Raw genomic sequence first — 16,261 nt, 5'->3', positions numbered from 1 at the left:
GAGGCACCGCCGCTCCTGCTGATCCCACCCATCTGGGAGCCTTTTCCTGCATGGAACCACCCCACGAGGACAATGGCTGGGGAAAAGAAGATGTGGAATTGCTCTGTAAGGATGGAGGTGCCACCTCCCCAGGCAGGGCAAAACTCCATCCGATTTGATGGATGGGGATTTGGGAAGAGGAGTTTCACTCCTGCCAGCCTGGGATGGGCAGTGGCCCACCAGGAAAAGGGCCTGGGGCCTTCAGGAAGGAGAGAAGGCTGAAAAACAAAGTTCTGGAGAAAGGGAAAGTTGGGATCGGTGGGATCCTCCGCTTGGACAAGTTTGGTTTTCCTGTTTTCTTTCTCTCTCTGGAAGTAGAGAGACGGGGCTGGGTTCAGCTTCCATCCAGGGAAAGGAAAGGAAAGGAAAGGAAAGGAAAGGAAAGGAAAGGAAAGGAAAGGAAAGGAAAGGAAAGGAAAGGAAAGGAAAGGAAAGGAAAGGAAAGGAAAGGAAAGGAAAGGAAAGGAAAGGAAAGGAAAGGAAAGGAAAGGAAAGGAAAGGAGAGGAGAGGAGAGGAGAGGAGAGGAGAGGAGAGGAGAGGAAAGGAAAGGAAAGGAAAGGAAAGGAAAGGAAAGGAAAGGAAAGGAAAGGAAAGGAAAGGAAAGGAAAGGAAAGGAAAGGAAAGGAAAGGAAAGGAAAGGAGTCTGGCTTAGTATTTTGGGAGGATTTGATATTTCCTTGTGCAGGGGAAAACAACACGGACGGAAAACTTTCCAGAAATGGCTCCTGGAGCTGCTTTAGGGATAAACCCAAAATATCTTTGGAATGACCCAGAAAGTGAAATCTGACATCAATCCCCTCCCACCTCCCCCCCCCCCCCCCCCGGGCCCTTCCAGACTATTCCCAAAAGGAAATCCATGGGCATGGGGACGACAAAGGCTGTAAACAGGGAATAACTCAAGCAGGGAATAAACGAGGTGCTGACACTTTCTTTGTGTTGTTTTTGTGCTCTCTGTGAAAATTCTGGAGTTGTTTCTCTTTCTGAGAGGCGGAAATAATTTTATTTATTTTATCCCAAGGGGGTTTGGGAATGCTCTGGGCTGGAAATAAAACCTAGGGGGGGAATTTTTAATTAAAAAAAAAAGAATTTATTTTATTTTTATTTAGAATTATATTATTCTAAAATTAATATATTTTTAATTTTAAAATGATTTCATTTTGAAATTATTCTACTTCTGCATAATTTTTTCCAAATTATTTAATTTTTAAACTACTCTATTTTAAAAGTATTGTCTAATTATTATACTTTTTTCAAATTATTTTATCTTAAAATTATTATATTTGAAAAATAATTTTGATTCTTAATTATATATTTTTAAATTAAATTAAATTAAATTAAATTAAATTAATTTCTCACAGTGGGAGTAGCTGTGTCACATGTGTCCCCTGTGCCAACCCTGGCTGTGCTGGGACTCCAGGGATGCCTTGGAGAGGTGAAATTCCCCATCCAGAGCTGTCGCCTCTGCTGCCTTTCTGGGCTTTTTTTGGGCCCTCTTGCCCTGTAATTAATTAGAACTAAATTAACTCCAAAGAGGTTCTTTGGATCCAGGTTAAATTGGAATAACTTAACACCAAAAAGGTAATTACTGCAGGGTTTTTCCTAAATTTCTTTTGGTCCTGGTCAGTGGGGTCAGGTGGGCACACCCTGGTTGTCCCTTTTATCCAAAACTTGAGGGATTGAGGGAAAATGAGGCACCAAGTGGGGAGTCAGAGGCTCAGAATCCCCGGGGACTGTGTGGGATCCCGGTGGGATGCTTGGAAAGGCTGGAGACATCAGGAGCCAGCTGCAGGACTGAGCAAAGGTTTTATTGGCATTTAGGGAAAACTGTGGGCAGGAGGAAGGCAGAGAGAAATCCAGGTTGGAGGCACGGCTGATCCATGGGGGCAGATTTCAGGAGGAGCTCCCAGGGACCATGGGCTGGGTCTGGGAGCTGGGAATCCTTCTGTGGAGCTCCCAGGAACCACGGGGTGGGTCTGGGAGCTGGGAATCCTTCTGTGGAGCTCCCAGGGACCATGGGCTGGGTCTGGGAGCTGGGAATCCTCCCCCTGGAGCTCTCAAGAATCACGGGGTGGGTCTGGGAGCTCAGAATCCTTCTCCTGGAGCTGCCAGGAACCACGGGGTGGGTCTGGGAGCTGTGGGTGATGAGTGAATCCTTCCGTGGAGCTCCCAGGGACCATGGGCTGGGTCTGGGAGCTGCAGGTGGTGGGTGAATCCTTCCATGGAGCTTCTGATCCCAGTGGGCAAGGAGAGGCCCAACCTTCCCACGTGGATGTGGCTGGAAAGCTGCTGCCTGGATCTGCTGTTAATTGTACCTTAAAAACAAACCCCAAAGAGCTTCAGGGGATGGGAACCCCTGCTAAAATCAGGAGCTAGGAAAGGGCAGAGAGGGTTCCCTTGCTCAGGGAGGAGGTGCCCCTTGGGAATGGCTGGAACAGAAATGCTGGTGATCCCAGGAGGGTAAGGCTGGAGTGAGGAGGAAAATGTGAGGACAAATCACGGGGAGGATGAAACAGCCCCTTCCCATGCCATAGTTCCAATCCCATCACAAATGCCTCCATTTTCCTGACCTTATTGCAAGAGACCAGAGGATCCCCAGGAGCTGTGGGGCATCAGGAAAAGGGAGTCCGACCCTGCCTTGGCACCAGATCCACGGATTTCATGGAATCACAGAATGGTTTGGGTTGGGAGGGACCTCAAAGCTCATCCCACCCCATCCATTGCTGTGGAAGAACACCTTCCACTATCCTAGGCTGCTCCAACCTGGCCCTGGACACTTTGAGGGATAGGGCAGCCACAGCTGCTCTGGGAAATCCATTCCAGCCCTTCCCCACCCTCACAGGGAGGAATTCCTTCCCAATCTCCCATCCATCCATCCATCCATCCATCCATCCATCCATCCATCCATCCATCCATCCATCCATCCATCCATCCCTCTCTCTGCAGTGGGAGCCATTCCCTGAGTCCTGGCACTGCTCCAAGTCCCTCTCCAGCTCCCCATCAGGATTGGGGTGGTGGGTGGTTGTTTCCCAGCACAATCCCACCCCTGTCCCTCCTCCCGGCACCTCTTTGTGTTGATGAGCCAGTGCACGAAGTCCTTGGCCTTCATCCTGTCCAGGTACCGCGTGAAGTCGCTTGTGAAGGTCCCCTCCGAGTGTCTCTTGATGTGGGACAGGAAGCTCTGGGAGTTCTGGGGTCCAAACAGCTTCCATCTGCTCGGGGTGGGAGGAGAAGAGAGGAAAATGGGGTTTAATGGACATCCCAGCAGGATCCTCTCTCAGGACATGCCCAGGGCAGGGCTGTGCCCTCCAAACCCTGTCCCTGTGAGGATCATCCCCCAGAAAATATGGAATAGGGCAGAGGAATAAATCTGGAATATTTTATATGATTCCTACAATCAAACACACAATTCTTGTTTCAGTTTCTGGAGGTTTGCCAAGCCCGGCCTGGATTTCCTGGCATCCAATAAATACACCCAGTGTCCTGTCCCAAATCATCGCCCTCTGTCCTGCTCGGTGGATCCCAACCTCCACCCCAGTCCCTGCTGCCCACATCAGAGCAGGAACGTGGGGCTGCTCCGAGGTTTGGATCATCCTCTGCAGCTCCAGGGTGATTTTGGGATTCACCACAGAGGATTCCCAAAGGACTTTGTGCCATGGGAGCACCAGCCCAGATGGAGCTCAGCCCCAGCCTGCCTGGCCCAGGGCAGGGTGTCTCTGCTCTGACCCAGGTAGGAAATCCCAGGATGTCCCTGCTTGGGCTGTGGGGAGCCAGGAGGGAGTCTGTTTGGATCCACACAAAATAAACGGGAACACTGGAATAGGGAGAGCTGGGACAGCCACAGGAGTGGAGAGGGATGAGCTGCTCCCACAGCGCTGCTCCACGCAGCCCTCGTACCTGGACAGCTCCTCCGAGTCCTGGGGAGCCACCTGCCCTCCGGCCGGGATGAGCACGGCGAGCAGCAGCCCGGACAGGTACAGCCACCACACCATCTGAGCTCCTGGGGAGGCAGAAATCCCGGGAATTCCCTGGCTGCAATTCCCACCGAGCCCCCAAGCCCTGCAGGAAGCCCTGGCAGCACAGCCCGGGACTGACCCAGGTGGGACAGCCCCTTCCCGGGGTGGGGGCAGCATTGGGATGGGTGCGTGTGACAAACCCATCCTCACCCTTCCCTGTGGGCACATGGCATGCAAAACGGCACCCAACAATAAAATTGCAATGAGCTTTATCCCAAACCTGCCTTTTCTGTCTGGGTGACATTTCTATCCTGGAATTATCACCACAGCGCTGGAGAACTTTCCCGCTGCTCAGAAAAGTGCCTTCCAGATGAGCAGGTTTATTCATATTTTACATTCCTTATTTTTGCCAGACACCTCGGACATTCTGCAGGAATTAAATGCCACCTCCCACCCTTTATTTGCCAAAACTCAGACTTCTGTTGCCCATCACCAAATGCTTTCTTCACCTGGTTAGATTGGAGATTGGGAGAACGGAGGGAGGAAGAGGCACCTACCTTGGGGATTGAGCTGCTCCCTCCACACCAGATCCAATTTTCCTCCTTCGAGCCGGTTCTGGCTGAACTCTTCTCTTCGCTGGTGCTTTTAAGCTCATCTGGAGGATGCCCAGAGCTGACAGGTGGGTCACAGGTATCCTGCTTTTCCTTGGATGGGTCACTGTGAATCATTACAGCTTTTCTGGAGTGGGGCTGCTGCAGACAACATTGTTACTGGTGGATTTTCCAACTGACGCCTTCAATGAAGTTTTTTTCTTTTTTCTTTCTTTTTTTTTTTTAATTGTTGTTGCTGTTTTTCTTATATTTGCTTCCCCCCCTGCCCCCTACTTTTTGGACCAAAGCAGTGACCTGTGGGTTTCCTCCTCTCAGGTGAGGTGGCCTCTTGCTGGCACAGCGTGTCCTGCACGGATTCCTCTGCCCACGGGCTCCCCTTTCCAGCACCTTCACTGGAGAGAAGAAGGAAAAAAGAGCAAAGGCATAAACCAATGATTTGTGTCTCCAAACACTTCCTGCCATGTGAAATTCCTGCTGCAGCTCCTCAGCCAGGCAGATCCCACTTGTGATCCCAGCCTGGTGTGGCTCCCTGAGTCCAGACCTGAAACTGGGGTTGTTCCCTACAAATTATGGGATTTGGGGGTGAAAGGAGGCCCCATGAGGGGCTGCAGCTCTGGATCCCCGTGAGACATCCAGGCTCAGCCCAGGAGCCCTGGGAACACCTGGAACTCACTGTTCAGAGTTTTCCAAGGGTGTCCCATAGGAACTGGGCTCGTTTGTTTCAAATCCTTGAAGCCAGCGAAGGAAAAAGGAAAAAAGAGGAGAGGAAAACTGAAGGCAACTCCAAAGAGCTGATCTGGGCCTGGAGGAAGGTGGGGGCTCCCAGGGCAGAGCCCTCATCTCCCTGAAGAGCTTCTCCCCACCTGGGGGTCAGGTGGGCTCCGGGGGCTCCCCATTCCCAGTGTGGATGGCAGGAGCTGTTTCCAGGGCAGGTTTGAGATCTCTGGGGAGTTTCCAAGAAAGAAGAATGTCCGGGGTTTGGTGTTTGGGGGTCTGAATGTGCCTTTTCTCCCAGGCAGTGGGAGGCAAGAGCCAGTCCTGGGTAGCTGGGCCTCGTCTCTCCCACCAGGAGAGATGGGGGCTCCAGGTCCAGATTTCTCTTTTTTTCTCTGTTTCTCCAGAGCTTTCTGTGCTCTCCCCCCAGGACCTTTCTGCTCGTGCCTGGGTAATTATTGTCATTCCACCACGGAGAGCTCTGTAATTACTGCCACTGTCAAAATAAGGTCGGTGTTTGGGGGACACTCATCCTGAGGAGCCTTTAATGAGGGCCACTCACGGCCTTTGGAGGGAGCCTGACATCACCCGAGGGAGGGGGACATTAATTAGCTGAATCTTGGGAGGAGAGGGCCTCCTGCCCGTCACTCAGGTGGGATGCTTGTTATTAATGCCACCAAATTAGCTCACGGTGTCACTGTTTGCAATGTCCCCCGGCCCGGCAGGCCACGGTGCTGCCTGCGGAGATGGCAGCTCAGGGAGGGGAGATTCAGCTCAGCCCATGCTCCCCGTGAGGCTCCTCGGTTTTCTCGCCGTGGCTCCCAGTGCTGGAGTGGCCTCAGGAAATGTCCCATGGGCCCCTTTCCCCACAGCCCCCAGTGATTTTCTGCAGCCCTTTGGGACGTGGCGCTTCCCCATTCCAAGCAAACCCAGTCATGTTCCCTCTCCCAGTTGGATGGAGTTGCTGGTGGCTCTCCCGGGCTGGAGGAGCCCAACAGGCAGGATCCTGAGCTTTGGGATCCCGTAGAGCTGAATTCATCCCGGGTCAGGACTTTGAGAGGTTTTTATGGACACCAGGTGGCAGCGTTTGTCTGTCTGTCCTTCCTCTGCCCGTCCTTCCTCCCCTGCCCTTCATCATCCTCCCTTCTCCGAGGCTCCCAGGACTCCCGTCCTGCCCCTCCAAGGATCGCGGCGATTCCCTCATTTTGGGGGTGGGAGGCCCCAAGCTGGGGGTGCTGTCAGTGACCTCACAGTGACATCACAGCTGAATTGGGACGGTTTGGGGTCAAACTCTGGCTCTGGGAACACCCTTGGAGAAGCAGCTTTGAGGCTACCGGAGCATCCTGTTCTGATGGAACAAGAACCAAAAAAGCCGATGAGGAAAAACTCCTGGAGCATGTCCAGACTCCAGATCCAGGAGCTCTGGAGAAGCTCATCCATTCCCCATCCAGCCCTTTCCTGTTTTTCCCCAGGAGCTCGCATGAGGGTGAGCTGATCTCCAGGAATGGGGAGAGGCAGGAGGAGCCAAGGCTGCTCCCATGGGGGTGGTGGGACATGGCCCTGCTGGGACTGTCTAAAATCAGGCTGGGAACATGAGGAGTTTGTCATGGAAGCACAGATGATTGGGTTAGAAGGGACCTTGAATCCAGTTCCATATCCCCGCCATGGGCAGGCAAGTTTATGTTTAAACCTGCTCTTAAATTTAACCCAGATTTCTGCAGTGGGGTCAGACCAGGGGATGCTTCATTTTGGGTGGATTTACAGCTAACAGGGAAGAATAGAGACTTTGGCTTCCCCTTAGCTCCTCCGAGAGGCCTTTGCTGCCCACAGAGCCCAGCCCAGGCTCCAACCAGGGCAGGGACTGGAGAACGTCCCCAGCTGTGGTTCCGAGCCCGGGCCCTGGGTATCAGCACTCTTCACTCCTGTTTTCCTCTTGAAGGCGTTTGTGGCCTCCTCCCCACCACAGCTGGAGGTGCCAGAGTGGCCAAGGCAAATCTGGTGAAGAAAAACCTCCTTGGGTCACTGGTTCCACCTGGAACCTCCCCTGTGACGCTGAGTGCCTGGGTTTGGTCTCAGCATTTTTTGGGCTGGTTTTTTCTGTTTTGCTTTTCAGGTGTTGAAGAGCCAAGGGAGGGGCCACTGCAGAGCGAAACTCTGTGTTCTCACCGGGTACTTTCGCAGCTCTGAAGGGCTGGGGATTATTTCCTCTCCCTTTTGTGCCTGGTTTTTGGCAGGAAACATCTTGGAGTTGATGTCCCACAGGCTTGGTGCTAGGGAGGAGCAGTGGGGTGGGAAGCTGAGCTGGTGCCAAGAGTGGGACCTGATGGGTTGAGCTGTGAGAAGTCAAAAATTTGGCCCTTCCCAAAACCCAGCTCAGGCTGATCCCTGTGGTGGATTCCCATTTCTGATGGATTTATGACTCTTCTCACGTTTCTGGTGACAAACTGGGTGAGGTCCTTCTCGTCCCCAGCTGCTAGCACTCTTCTGTCCCCAGGCACCTTCCCTGAGCTCTCAATGCTCATGATCCCTGGACATGGACACGGACATGGAGCCATGGGGGGCCAAGGACAGGCTTTGCCCATGGGAAACTTGGATGTGAGCCTGGAGAGTGAGTTGTTTCATCAGTGGGGGTTGGAGCAGAAACCAGTTTGAGCCCGTTGTTGGGGTGGGAAAATGGGATTTGCAGGTGAAACTCTTTGGGGTTGAGCACAGGGCTCTCACCCCTGGGATCTGCACACCTGTGGGTCCCCCACCATGGTGACACCTCTGGTGGTGTCACTGCTCCTCCTCATCACTGGGAGCTGGTCTTTGGGGTCACCTGGAGGTCAGGCTGGAGGCTGAGTCCTCTCACCTGGGTGAACTTGTGCATTTCACCTCTTCTGGATGAACCCCAGCCTTGGTGGGTGGAGCAGGGCGTGGGGCACACCCGGCTGAGCCCACGCTGCCTAAAACACCTGGGGTCCAAGCCCTGCATGGTCTGCAGCCCTGGCCCTCCTTGGTGGTTCCTCCTGCTCTCTAGAGCTCCTCACTGACCCCTGTTTCTCCCTGTTTCTCCCTGGTTGTTCTCTGGTTCCTCCTGCTCCCTGACCCTCCTGGGTGCTCCTTCACTCTCCGTGTGCTCCCAGCACCATTCCCTACAGTGAAAGGTGGTTTCCATTTCCTTTATGGAGGAAAGACTTTTTTGGGTACTATCAGATGTTTTTGGGGAGCCCTTGGGTGCTCTGAGCAGCCTCAGGCCCTCAGGGCCCAGCACCAGCAATTGCTGGTTCATACTGGGACCCCACAGGAGCTGAACTGGGCAGCTCTGGGCATCATCAGCTCTGAGCACTGGTTTTGGGGGGCTGTGGGGAGGTTTTGGGTGGCTGTGGGATGGTTTGGGGAGGCTGTGGGATGGTTTGGGGAAGCTGTGGAATGGTTTGGGGAGGCTGTGGGATGGTTTTGGGTGGCTGTGGGATGGTTTAGGGTGGCTGTGGGATGGTTTTGGGAGGTTATGGGATGGTTTTGGGTGGCTGAGGGACGGCTTGGGAGGATGTGCGGTGGTTTTGGGTGGCTGTGGATGGTTTGGGGAGGGTGTAGAATATTTTTGGGTGGCTGTGGGATGGTGTTGGGAGGTTGTGGGATGGTTTTGGGTTGCTGAGGGATAGTTTGGGACATTGAGGTTTTTGGGAGGTTATGGGATGGTTTTGGGTGGCTGAGGGATGTTTTTGGGTGGCTAAGGGTTGGTTTGGGAAGCTGTGGGATGGTTCTGACCCAGCACCTCGCTGCTTACACACCTGCAGCCTCACAACGGCTGAACTTGGGGCAGGGTGGGGTTAATTTCCCCTCTTTATCTGAGACAGAGGCAGATGGTAGTTAATGGTTTATCCTGGTTAAAGGTTTATTTCTGCTAAATGTCCCTCTGACTTTGAATGTGGAAAAACATCAGGATTTTGTTTCCCTGTCTCTTCTTCCTGCCCATAATTCTGTGGAAATCTTAGACACCCTCCCGAGGCAACTTCCCCTCGTGCAGGAGCCAAAAACCTTCAGAGGAGTCTGGAGCCAATGTTGCTAAGGTTTTAATTCTCCCCTTTTGCAGGCTTAGGGATGATTAAACAACCCAAATACTCCTAGCTCTGAAAAAAAAAACCACATGAGAGCTCCTTTTTTTTGGCTGTTTGCAGTGCTTTTAGTTGGGCATCAATCACCAGTAACGGCTGATGAAACCTGATGGGGCCGTAAATCTGCCCTGCTTTGAATTCAAATGCAGCAATTAATCCCGGGGGGTGTGGCTGCAATTAGATGACAAATTGTGCCTCGAGATTCACTTGCTTGCTTGGACAGAAGCCGCCCGTGTTTGCTCAGCCGCCGAGGCTTGGCTGCAGCTTCTGCTCTTCCCCGGGGACAGGAACGAGCCCCGGGAGCTGCAGATGCACAGTGAGGACCCTTCGGCCTCGGCTCCTTCCCCTGGAGCTGGGAAGTTCGGCTCTCTGGCTGCCTTGGATTGTCTGAGCCCTGCTTTTCCCATGGTTGTAGAAATCATCCAGGCTGGGATAAAACCTCCGAGAGCATCAGCGGCATTAACCCAGGTCCCCAAGGGCCACATTCCCGTGGGTTTTGGACACTTCCAGGGGTGATGACTCCACTGCTGCCCTGGTGCCAGGGCTGGACAATTTCCAGTGAGGAAATTTCCCAACCTAAACTTCCCCAGGCACTTTATTCTCGTCCCTGTTTGCTGGAGCAGAGCCTGAGCTGCCCTGGCTGCCCCCTCCTGTCCAGGAGTTGTGCAGGGTCCCCCCTGAACCTCCTCTTCTCCAGGCTGAGCCTCCCAGGTCCCTCAGGAGTTCTCCAGACCCTTCCCTGGTGCTCCAGCCCTTCCCCAGCTGCATTCCTGGCTCTAGGCTCACTCCAGCCCCTTGGGGTCTTTCTTCTGGCCCCAGCCTGAGCCCAGGTTTCAGATCTGGGCTGAATTTGCCCAGGGTGCAGGATTTATCCTGACCATCCTCAGAGGTTGGGCAGGAGGATTTGGGACCCCCGGCTGGGGCAGGAGCTGCCTCCACCTGAGACATCCCCAGCAGTGCCTGATTTGGCCCCCTTGGGCTGGGTTTGAGACTAGAACTGGTCCTAGACAGCATCGGCCTGAGCTGATGGAGCCCAGGGCTGGATTTGCCGCTGGATCTCGCTCCCGCCGATGCCGGTGCTGCGGGATGGCTCCTCCAGGAATGGTCTGGGGTCCTGCCCGGGGTGGGGGGCATTCCCTGCCCTGGGAAGGCTCTGGGTAACACACCCAGACCTTGTCCTGCTGCAAAGCCCGGGGGTCAGTCAGGGTGGGGAGTTCTCAGGTTCACTCTCGTTTCCATGCAAAGAAAGGAGCATTTGGGGGTTGGATGGTGCAGCAGGGATGAGCAAACCCCAGCACAGCTCTGCTGCTGCAGAGAGAGCCCAGCTCTGCAGCTGAGCTCAAAATCCAAGCACAATGTGGCAAAAATCCAGGGCAAAGCCGTGGAGATGCAAGGCCTGATGTCAGCAGTGGGATAAGGCTGTGTTTGCACACCCAACACGCTTTTATCCACTGATTAACTGTTCCTACAGGGCTCCTTTGCGAAACACACCAGCGTTTTCTGTTCCAAGAGATAAGAAAACAAGCTGGGTTTTATATCCCTTCATCACCCATGAGGGTGATAACAGCTTTCAGAATTCCTGTGGACTCTGATCTCCAAATGGGGGGCTCCCCGTGAGGAAACAATTGACTGTTGGGATAAGTAGCTTAAAAAATAAGGAATTAAGAAAAAAAGAATGGAGAAAGGGCTCATTTCTCATTTTTGGCTGCATGGCAGGGAACCAACAGCCCTGTCCCGAGAGAAACCAGCTCCTGGGAAGGAGGGAAAAATCCCCGCTGGTAAAAGCTGAAAGATTTGTTGGGGAAGAGGAATTGATTTATTTTTTTTCTTGCTGACATTTTAGAAAAGGCTGATTGTGCCGGACATTGAAGTTTGTTTTCATCCCCATTTTTAATCCTGGCTGCACAAGAGGGCTTTATCCCAACCTGCAGCTGCACCTTGCTCTTGGGCACAGGAGCTCCCTTGGCCTTTGCCAAGCAGGATTAATGTCAAGTGGCAGAGCCGGGCCCGGATCCTGGAGGCCTCGTGCCAGGGGATTAATTTGGTTTATTTTGCTGGTTTGCGGTGATTTTTCAGGGGTTGTTTCACCATGGATCAAGTCCCAGTTCTCCTGAGTGGTTCTGTGCATGCAGAGGACCCTCGAGGTCTTGTCCTCCTTTTCCTGCACATCCTGGGGCTGAATGGAGGCACTGAGCTTGCAGAGCTCTTGTTTTGGAGGAACCCAGCCCAAAACCTGGCTGGAGGAGCTGGGGCAGCTCCGACACCTCACCCCAGGCTGTGGTTTAACAAAGCTGAGTTTGATCCCCTCCTTGCCTGCTGGGTTCTTGCTTTCTCCAGCCTGGGAAACCCTCGCAGCTCCAGCTGACCTTTCCCAACAAAGCCCCTTTGTTAGGCCAAGCTCAGGCCTGCAGGGCGCCTTTATCTTCCCTTCTTATTACTCTTGATTTTTATTGATGCCATCACCAGCAGCCCTCAGAGAAGCCGCCTGGACTTTGTTTGGAGGGTGATTAAGAACAAACTGATCCTGGAAAGCCGAGGCAAAACCTTGAGCAAGAGGAAACTTGGCAGCGGGAAGAGCGCGCCGGCGGCAGCGTGAGCGGAGTCCCCAAACGCCAGGGAGGAACCTCCGTGCCCATGGGGTGCTGGGGCTGAGCTTTAGGAAGGGTGGGTGGAAACAACAGAGGGGTTTTCCCTCAGCTGGGGCTGTTTTGGGGAGGGTTTTCCTGGCACCTCTCCTTTCCCCACGGGCAATCCCAGCAGAGGGCAGCAGGAGATGCCCTCGGCACCCTTCGCTCTCCCAGGGGTGCTGCTCCAGAGCACCCAGGGCTCAGCCAGGGCAGGGGGACACCTGTCCCCCCCTGGTCCCCACCTTGGGACATCTGCTAAAAACTCCCAGCTGTTCTGGCTTGAAAGAAGTGGTTTTGGGGCTGAAGGAGTTGGAACTTATTAGAGTTGAGTTGGGACTTATTAAAAGCTAAGTTGGGACTCACTAAAGCTGTTGGGATTTATTAAAGAAGCATTTTTTGGGCTGTAGGAGTTGGGACTTATTAAAGTTGGGAGTCATTAAAGAGGCATTTGGGGGCTGTGGGAGGTGTTTAGTGGGAACAGAAGCACGTTTGGATCTCCTCTTGCCCTCCCTGCTCTCTGGACATCTCCGGCCCTTCGCCTCGTCAATGCCCTGGGTGTTTTTTGGGCAGCCCTCACCCTCCCATGAATGATGGTGCTGCCATGCACACACCGGGGTCTCTGTGCACTGTGGGGACCAGAGTGCACAGGGCAGGGCACTGGTGGCACTGGCAGCACTGGGGGGTGCCCAGCCTGACCCCCAAATCCCCGTGAACTGAGCCAGGGAGCCAAACACAAATTCCAGGAGGTGCTGCTCAGGCAGAGGCCGTGTTCCTGGCTGGGGTGACAACAGGAAGGGTGGCTGTTGTCCCTTGGTGGCCTGGGAGCTGTTTCCTGGCTCCTAACGAGGGATCTCATGGCACAACAGGCTGGGAAGAGGCTGAGTAGGAGGAGGAAGGCTCTGGAGGAGGTGGGTGCTGGCACAGCCTGTGCTGTGACTAATGCCAACACCCAGGCCGGGCTCTCCTCCTGGGGCATAGCTCCCTCCTCTCCAGTGACATTTCAACCCTGGAAATGCTCTGGAAATGTCAGTATTTGCAGGAATAAAGTTTCCTGGTGTGGAGCCTCGAGCTCTGTTCTGGGTTCTTTGTTCTGTGTTCTTTATTCTGAGTTCTGGGCTCTGTTCTGTGTTTTGGGTTCTGTTCTGTGTTCTCAGTTCTCACCTCTGGCTCAGCTCCTTCGTGGTGCTCCTGAGCTGCTCTCTGCTTGCTCGGGGCTCTCCAGAGCAGCCCTGGAATTCCTCCTCTAGCTGGGATTCAAGCCCCCCTGTGAGGCTTTTCTCCCTCTCTGGGATTTCCTGGGTTGTTTTCTCCTCACCTTCCAGTGAGCTGGGCTGAGCTTCCAGGTGAAACCAGGCTCTGCTCTCCAGACCTGAGGATTCAAGCAAAGCATTCAGGGACACAAAATAGCTGGAGCTGGGAGCAGGGTGGAAGGGATGTGTCCCAGATGAGGAGCTCTGTCCCTGCTCCCTCATGGATTGAGCTGGGCCTCACCCTCTGCAAGGAGCAGAAACAAAGAAGCTCCTGCATCCCACAGAAAAATCCTTAACTGGGTCATTTCCACTGAATTTTGCTTCTTCTCATGGCCCTGGTTCCTTCCCCTGTCCAGAAAACTTGGGGTTCAGGGAATTTAAATTATCTAGTGGAGATCTTTCTTAATTAGACTTAAATAGACCTGTAAGCCCTTTGATGTATTAAAAATGTGAAGTTTCCAGACTGTTGCAACTTGTGGAAATGATTTGGCTTGTCCTCCCTCCAGAAAAAAAGAAAAGAATCCATTTTTTAAAGCTGAGCAGTGATTACCTGAGGATGGAAAAGGTACTCAGGAGTGAGGAATTATCTGTGAAATCTTCTTAAGAGCAGAGCAGCTGCTCGTGGGCACGTTCAGGGAATAACCCTTAATTAGAGCAAAACCACTCAGGAATGGTAATGAGGTGCCTTTGGAGTAGTTTTACCTGGTGAGAAACACTTAAATTAGGGTAAAAAGCTGGTAATAAAATGTAATTCACCTTTTAATATCCCAAACAATGGTGGAGCTGTGTGGCTTAGGGAGGGGAATGGAATGGAATGGAAACCCCTGTTTTAGGGAGAAGCAGGAAAACCAGCACAGCACTGCAGGTAAGTCAGTGTGAACACACAGGTTTGTACCTGGCCTTGCTGTTTCTGCTGAAATAAAGGTGGATTTTTTCATGAAAAGCCAGTTTCTGCTCAGGGAGTGAGTGGGGCACTGCTGTCTCCCAGCCTTCCAATCTAATTAAAAATTAGTCTGAAGAAGCTGGAATGTTAAAGAAGTAGTAATAATAAATTCTCCATTGGTTTTCAAGTGCTGCTGTTCCCATTCCTGGACAGGTGAGGACAGGTGGGAGGCCCTCAGTCCTTTCCCAGCCCTGCCCCTGGGCCCTGCCCTGGCCAGGTGAGGTCACGGGGTTTGCTGGATGCCAAAATCCAGTCTGGATTAAATTCACCTCCCTGCCTGGATCAAATCCTCAGGGCCAGGGAAGCTGGGGGGGAAGGAGCTCTGGGCTCTGCTCCTGCTGGGCTCAGCTGCACCTGCCCTGCTTTGGGGTCCCACTGACCCCGAATCCCCCTGGCAGTGCCCGAGCTGGGCTCAGGGCTGGGCCCTGGATGGTTTTTGTGCTGACACAGAGCTGGAGCTGCAGGAGCCTCTGATTCATCCCGGGAGGGCTCACACCCAGCCCGGGCTCCTTCCCCTGCTGGTGATCACCTGGAGGGACTGGGGGGGCTGGGCACAGCTGGTGGGGGGTGGTGCTCCCCTGTTCTCACTGGGGCTCCCCCATCCCTGCTCTGGAGTGGGGATGGATGGGGTTCAGAGCTCCAGAATCAGGGGAATGGCCAAGATTCCCACTTTGTAGGGGCTGAATGCACCCTTTGGGTGCATCCTAAGGGTCCTGGGGTGCAGGGGAAGCACACTGGGGGTGCAGGTTTTGGGGGGCTGCCCTGCCCCAGCCCCTGAGAGGGCATCTCTGGGATCTGCTTTAATCTCCCCAGGGCTGTGTTTTTTCCCATCTCCTCATGGGAACATGGCCAAATATCCCTCAAAAAGGGAAACTGAGGTGTGGGGGGGTCCTCAGCCCACCCCTGAGGACACTTGGGGGGGTTGCAGGGTTTAATTTCCTGCCCTGCTGCTGACCCAAAGGGCTCTTGTACCTCCCTTCCTCCTCCTGCTTGTCCCCAACCCCTTCTGGGGGCAGCTGGGAGAGTGAAGGTGCCGCTCCCAGGCTCAGCTGGGACTGCAGGTCCAGGGTGTCAAAATCCAGATGAGGCTGCCCATCCCCCCCGGCCAAGGCTGCAGGACCCTCCGGGATGGGGGAGTTCCCAGGGAAGAGCCTCCCCCTCCCTGGGGGTTCTCCCCTTGATGGGAACCTCCTCTTGGCAGCAGGAGGAGGGGCTGGATCTGGGGAGTGGGGCCGGGGTGGGTGTCGCTGTCCTGGTGTCCTGGTGTCCCTGTCCTTGTGCCAGTGTCCTTGTCCCAGTGTCCCTGTGCTGGTGTCCCTGTGCCGGTGTCCCTGTCCCTGTGACAATGTCCTTGTCCTGGTGTCCCTGTCCTGGTGTCCCTGTCCCTGTGACAGTGTCTCTGTCCTGGTGTCCCTGTCCTGGTGTCCCTCCGCCAGTGTCCCTGTGCTGTGTCCCTGTCCCTGTGACAGTGTCCTTGTCCTGGTGTCCCTGTGCTGGTGTCCCAGTGTCCCTGTGCTGGTGTCCCAGTGTCCCTGTCCCGGTGTCCCTGTCCCTGTGCCCCTGTCCCCGTGCCCCTGTCCCAGTGTTCCTGTCCTGGTGTCCCTGTGCCGGTGTCCCGGTGTTCCCGTGCCCCTGTCCCAGTGTTCCTGTCCTGGTGTCCATGTGCCGGTGTCCTGGTGTCCCTGTGCCCCTGTCCCGGTGTCCCTGTCCTGGTGTCCATGTGCCGGTGTCCTGGTGTCCCTGTGCCCCTGTCCCGGTGTCCCTGTCCTGGTGTCCATGTGCCGGTGTCCCGGTGTTCCCGTGCCCCTGTCCCAGTGTTCCTGTCCTGGTGTCCGTGTGCTGGTGTCCCGGTGTCCCCGTGCCCCTGTCCAGGTGTTCCTGTCCTGGTGTCCCTGTGCCGGTGTCCCGGTGTCCCTGTGCTGGTGTCCCTGTCCCTGTGACAGTGTCCTTGTCCTGGTGTCCCTGTGTCCCTGTCCCAGTGTCCCTGTGCCGGTGTCCCGGTGTCCCTGTGCCGGTGTCCCTGTCC

At 54.3% G+C, this 16,261-nt stretch overlaps 1 protein-coding gene across 1 annotated transcript; it reads right to left on the bottom strand.

The window, feature by feature from the left end:
* Positions 1–1,496: 1,496 nt before the first annotated feature.
* LOC135287840 (pro-glucagon-like) lies at positions 1,497–9,684 on the bottom strand. The gene is made up of 4 exons (XM_064401058.1): positions 4,551–9,684; positions 3,935–4,037; positions 3,103–3,249; positions 1,497–2,352 (listed from the first exon to the last, which is right to left on the bottom strand). Exons 2-4 carry the CDS (start codon positions 4,027–4,029, stop codon positions 2,343–2,345), a joined length of 252 nt encoding a protein of 83 aa, XP_064257128.1. The 5' UTR covers positions 4,030–4,037; positions 4,551–9,684; the 3' UTR covers positions 1,497–2,342.
* Positions 9,685–16,261: the final 6,577 nt, after the last annotated feature.

Source organism: Passer domesticus, chromosome 31 (assembly GCF_036417665.1).
Source record: "Passer domesticus isolate bPasDom1 chromosome 31, bPasDom1.hap1, whole genome shotgun sequence".
Lineage (NCBI taxonomy): Eukaryota > Metazoa > Chordata > Aves > Passeriformes > Passeridae > Passer > Passer domesticus.
Note: the sequence above shows the minus strand (reverse complement) of the source record. Positions and strands in the feature narration are given on the sequence as shown.

What these genes read in the sequence shown, in the direction of transcription:
- LOC135287840 (XM_064401058.1), bottom strand. Translation starts at nt 4,029, where the DNA reads ATGGTGTGGTGGCTGTACCTGTCCGGGCTGCTGCTCGCCGTGCTCATC. An exon ending in GACTCGGAGGAGCTGTCCAG is followed by an intron (nt 3,250 to 3,934) that starts GTACGAGGGCTG and finishes CACCCCGAGCAG; the next exon opens with ATGGAAGCTGTTTGGACCCC.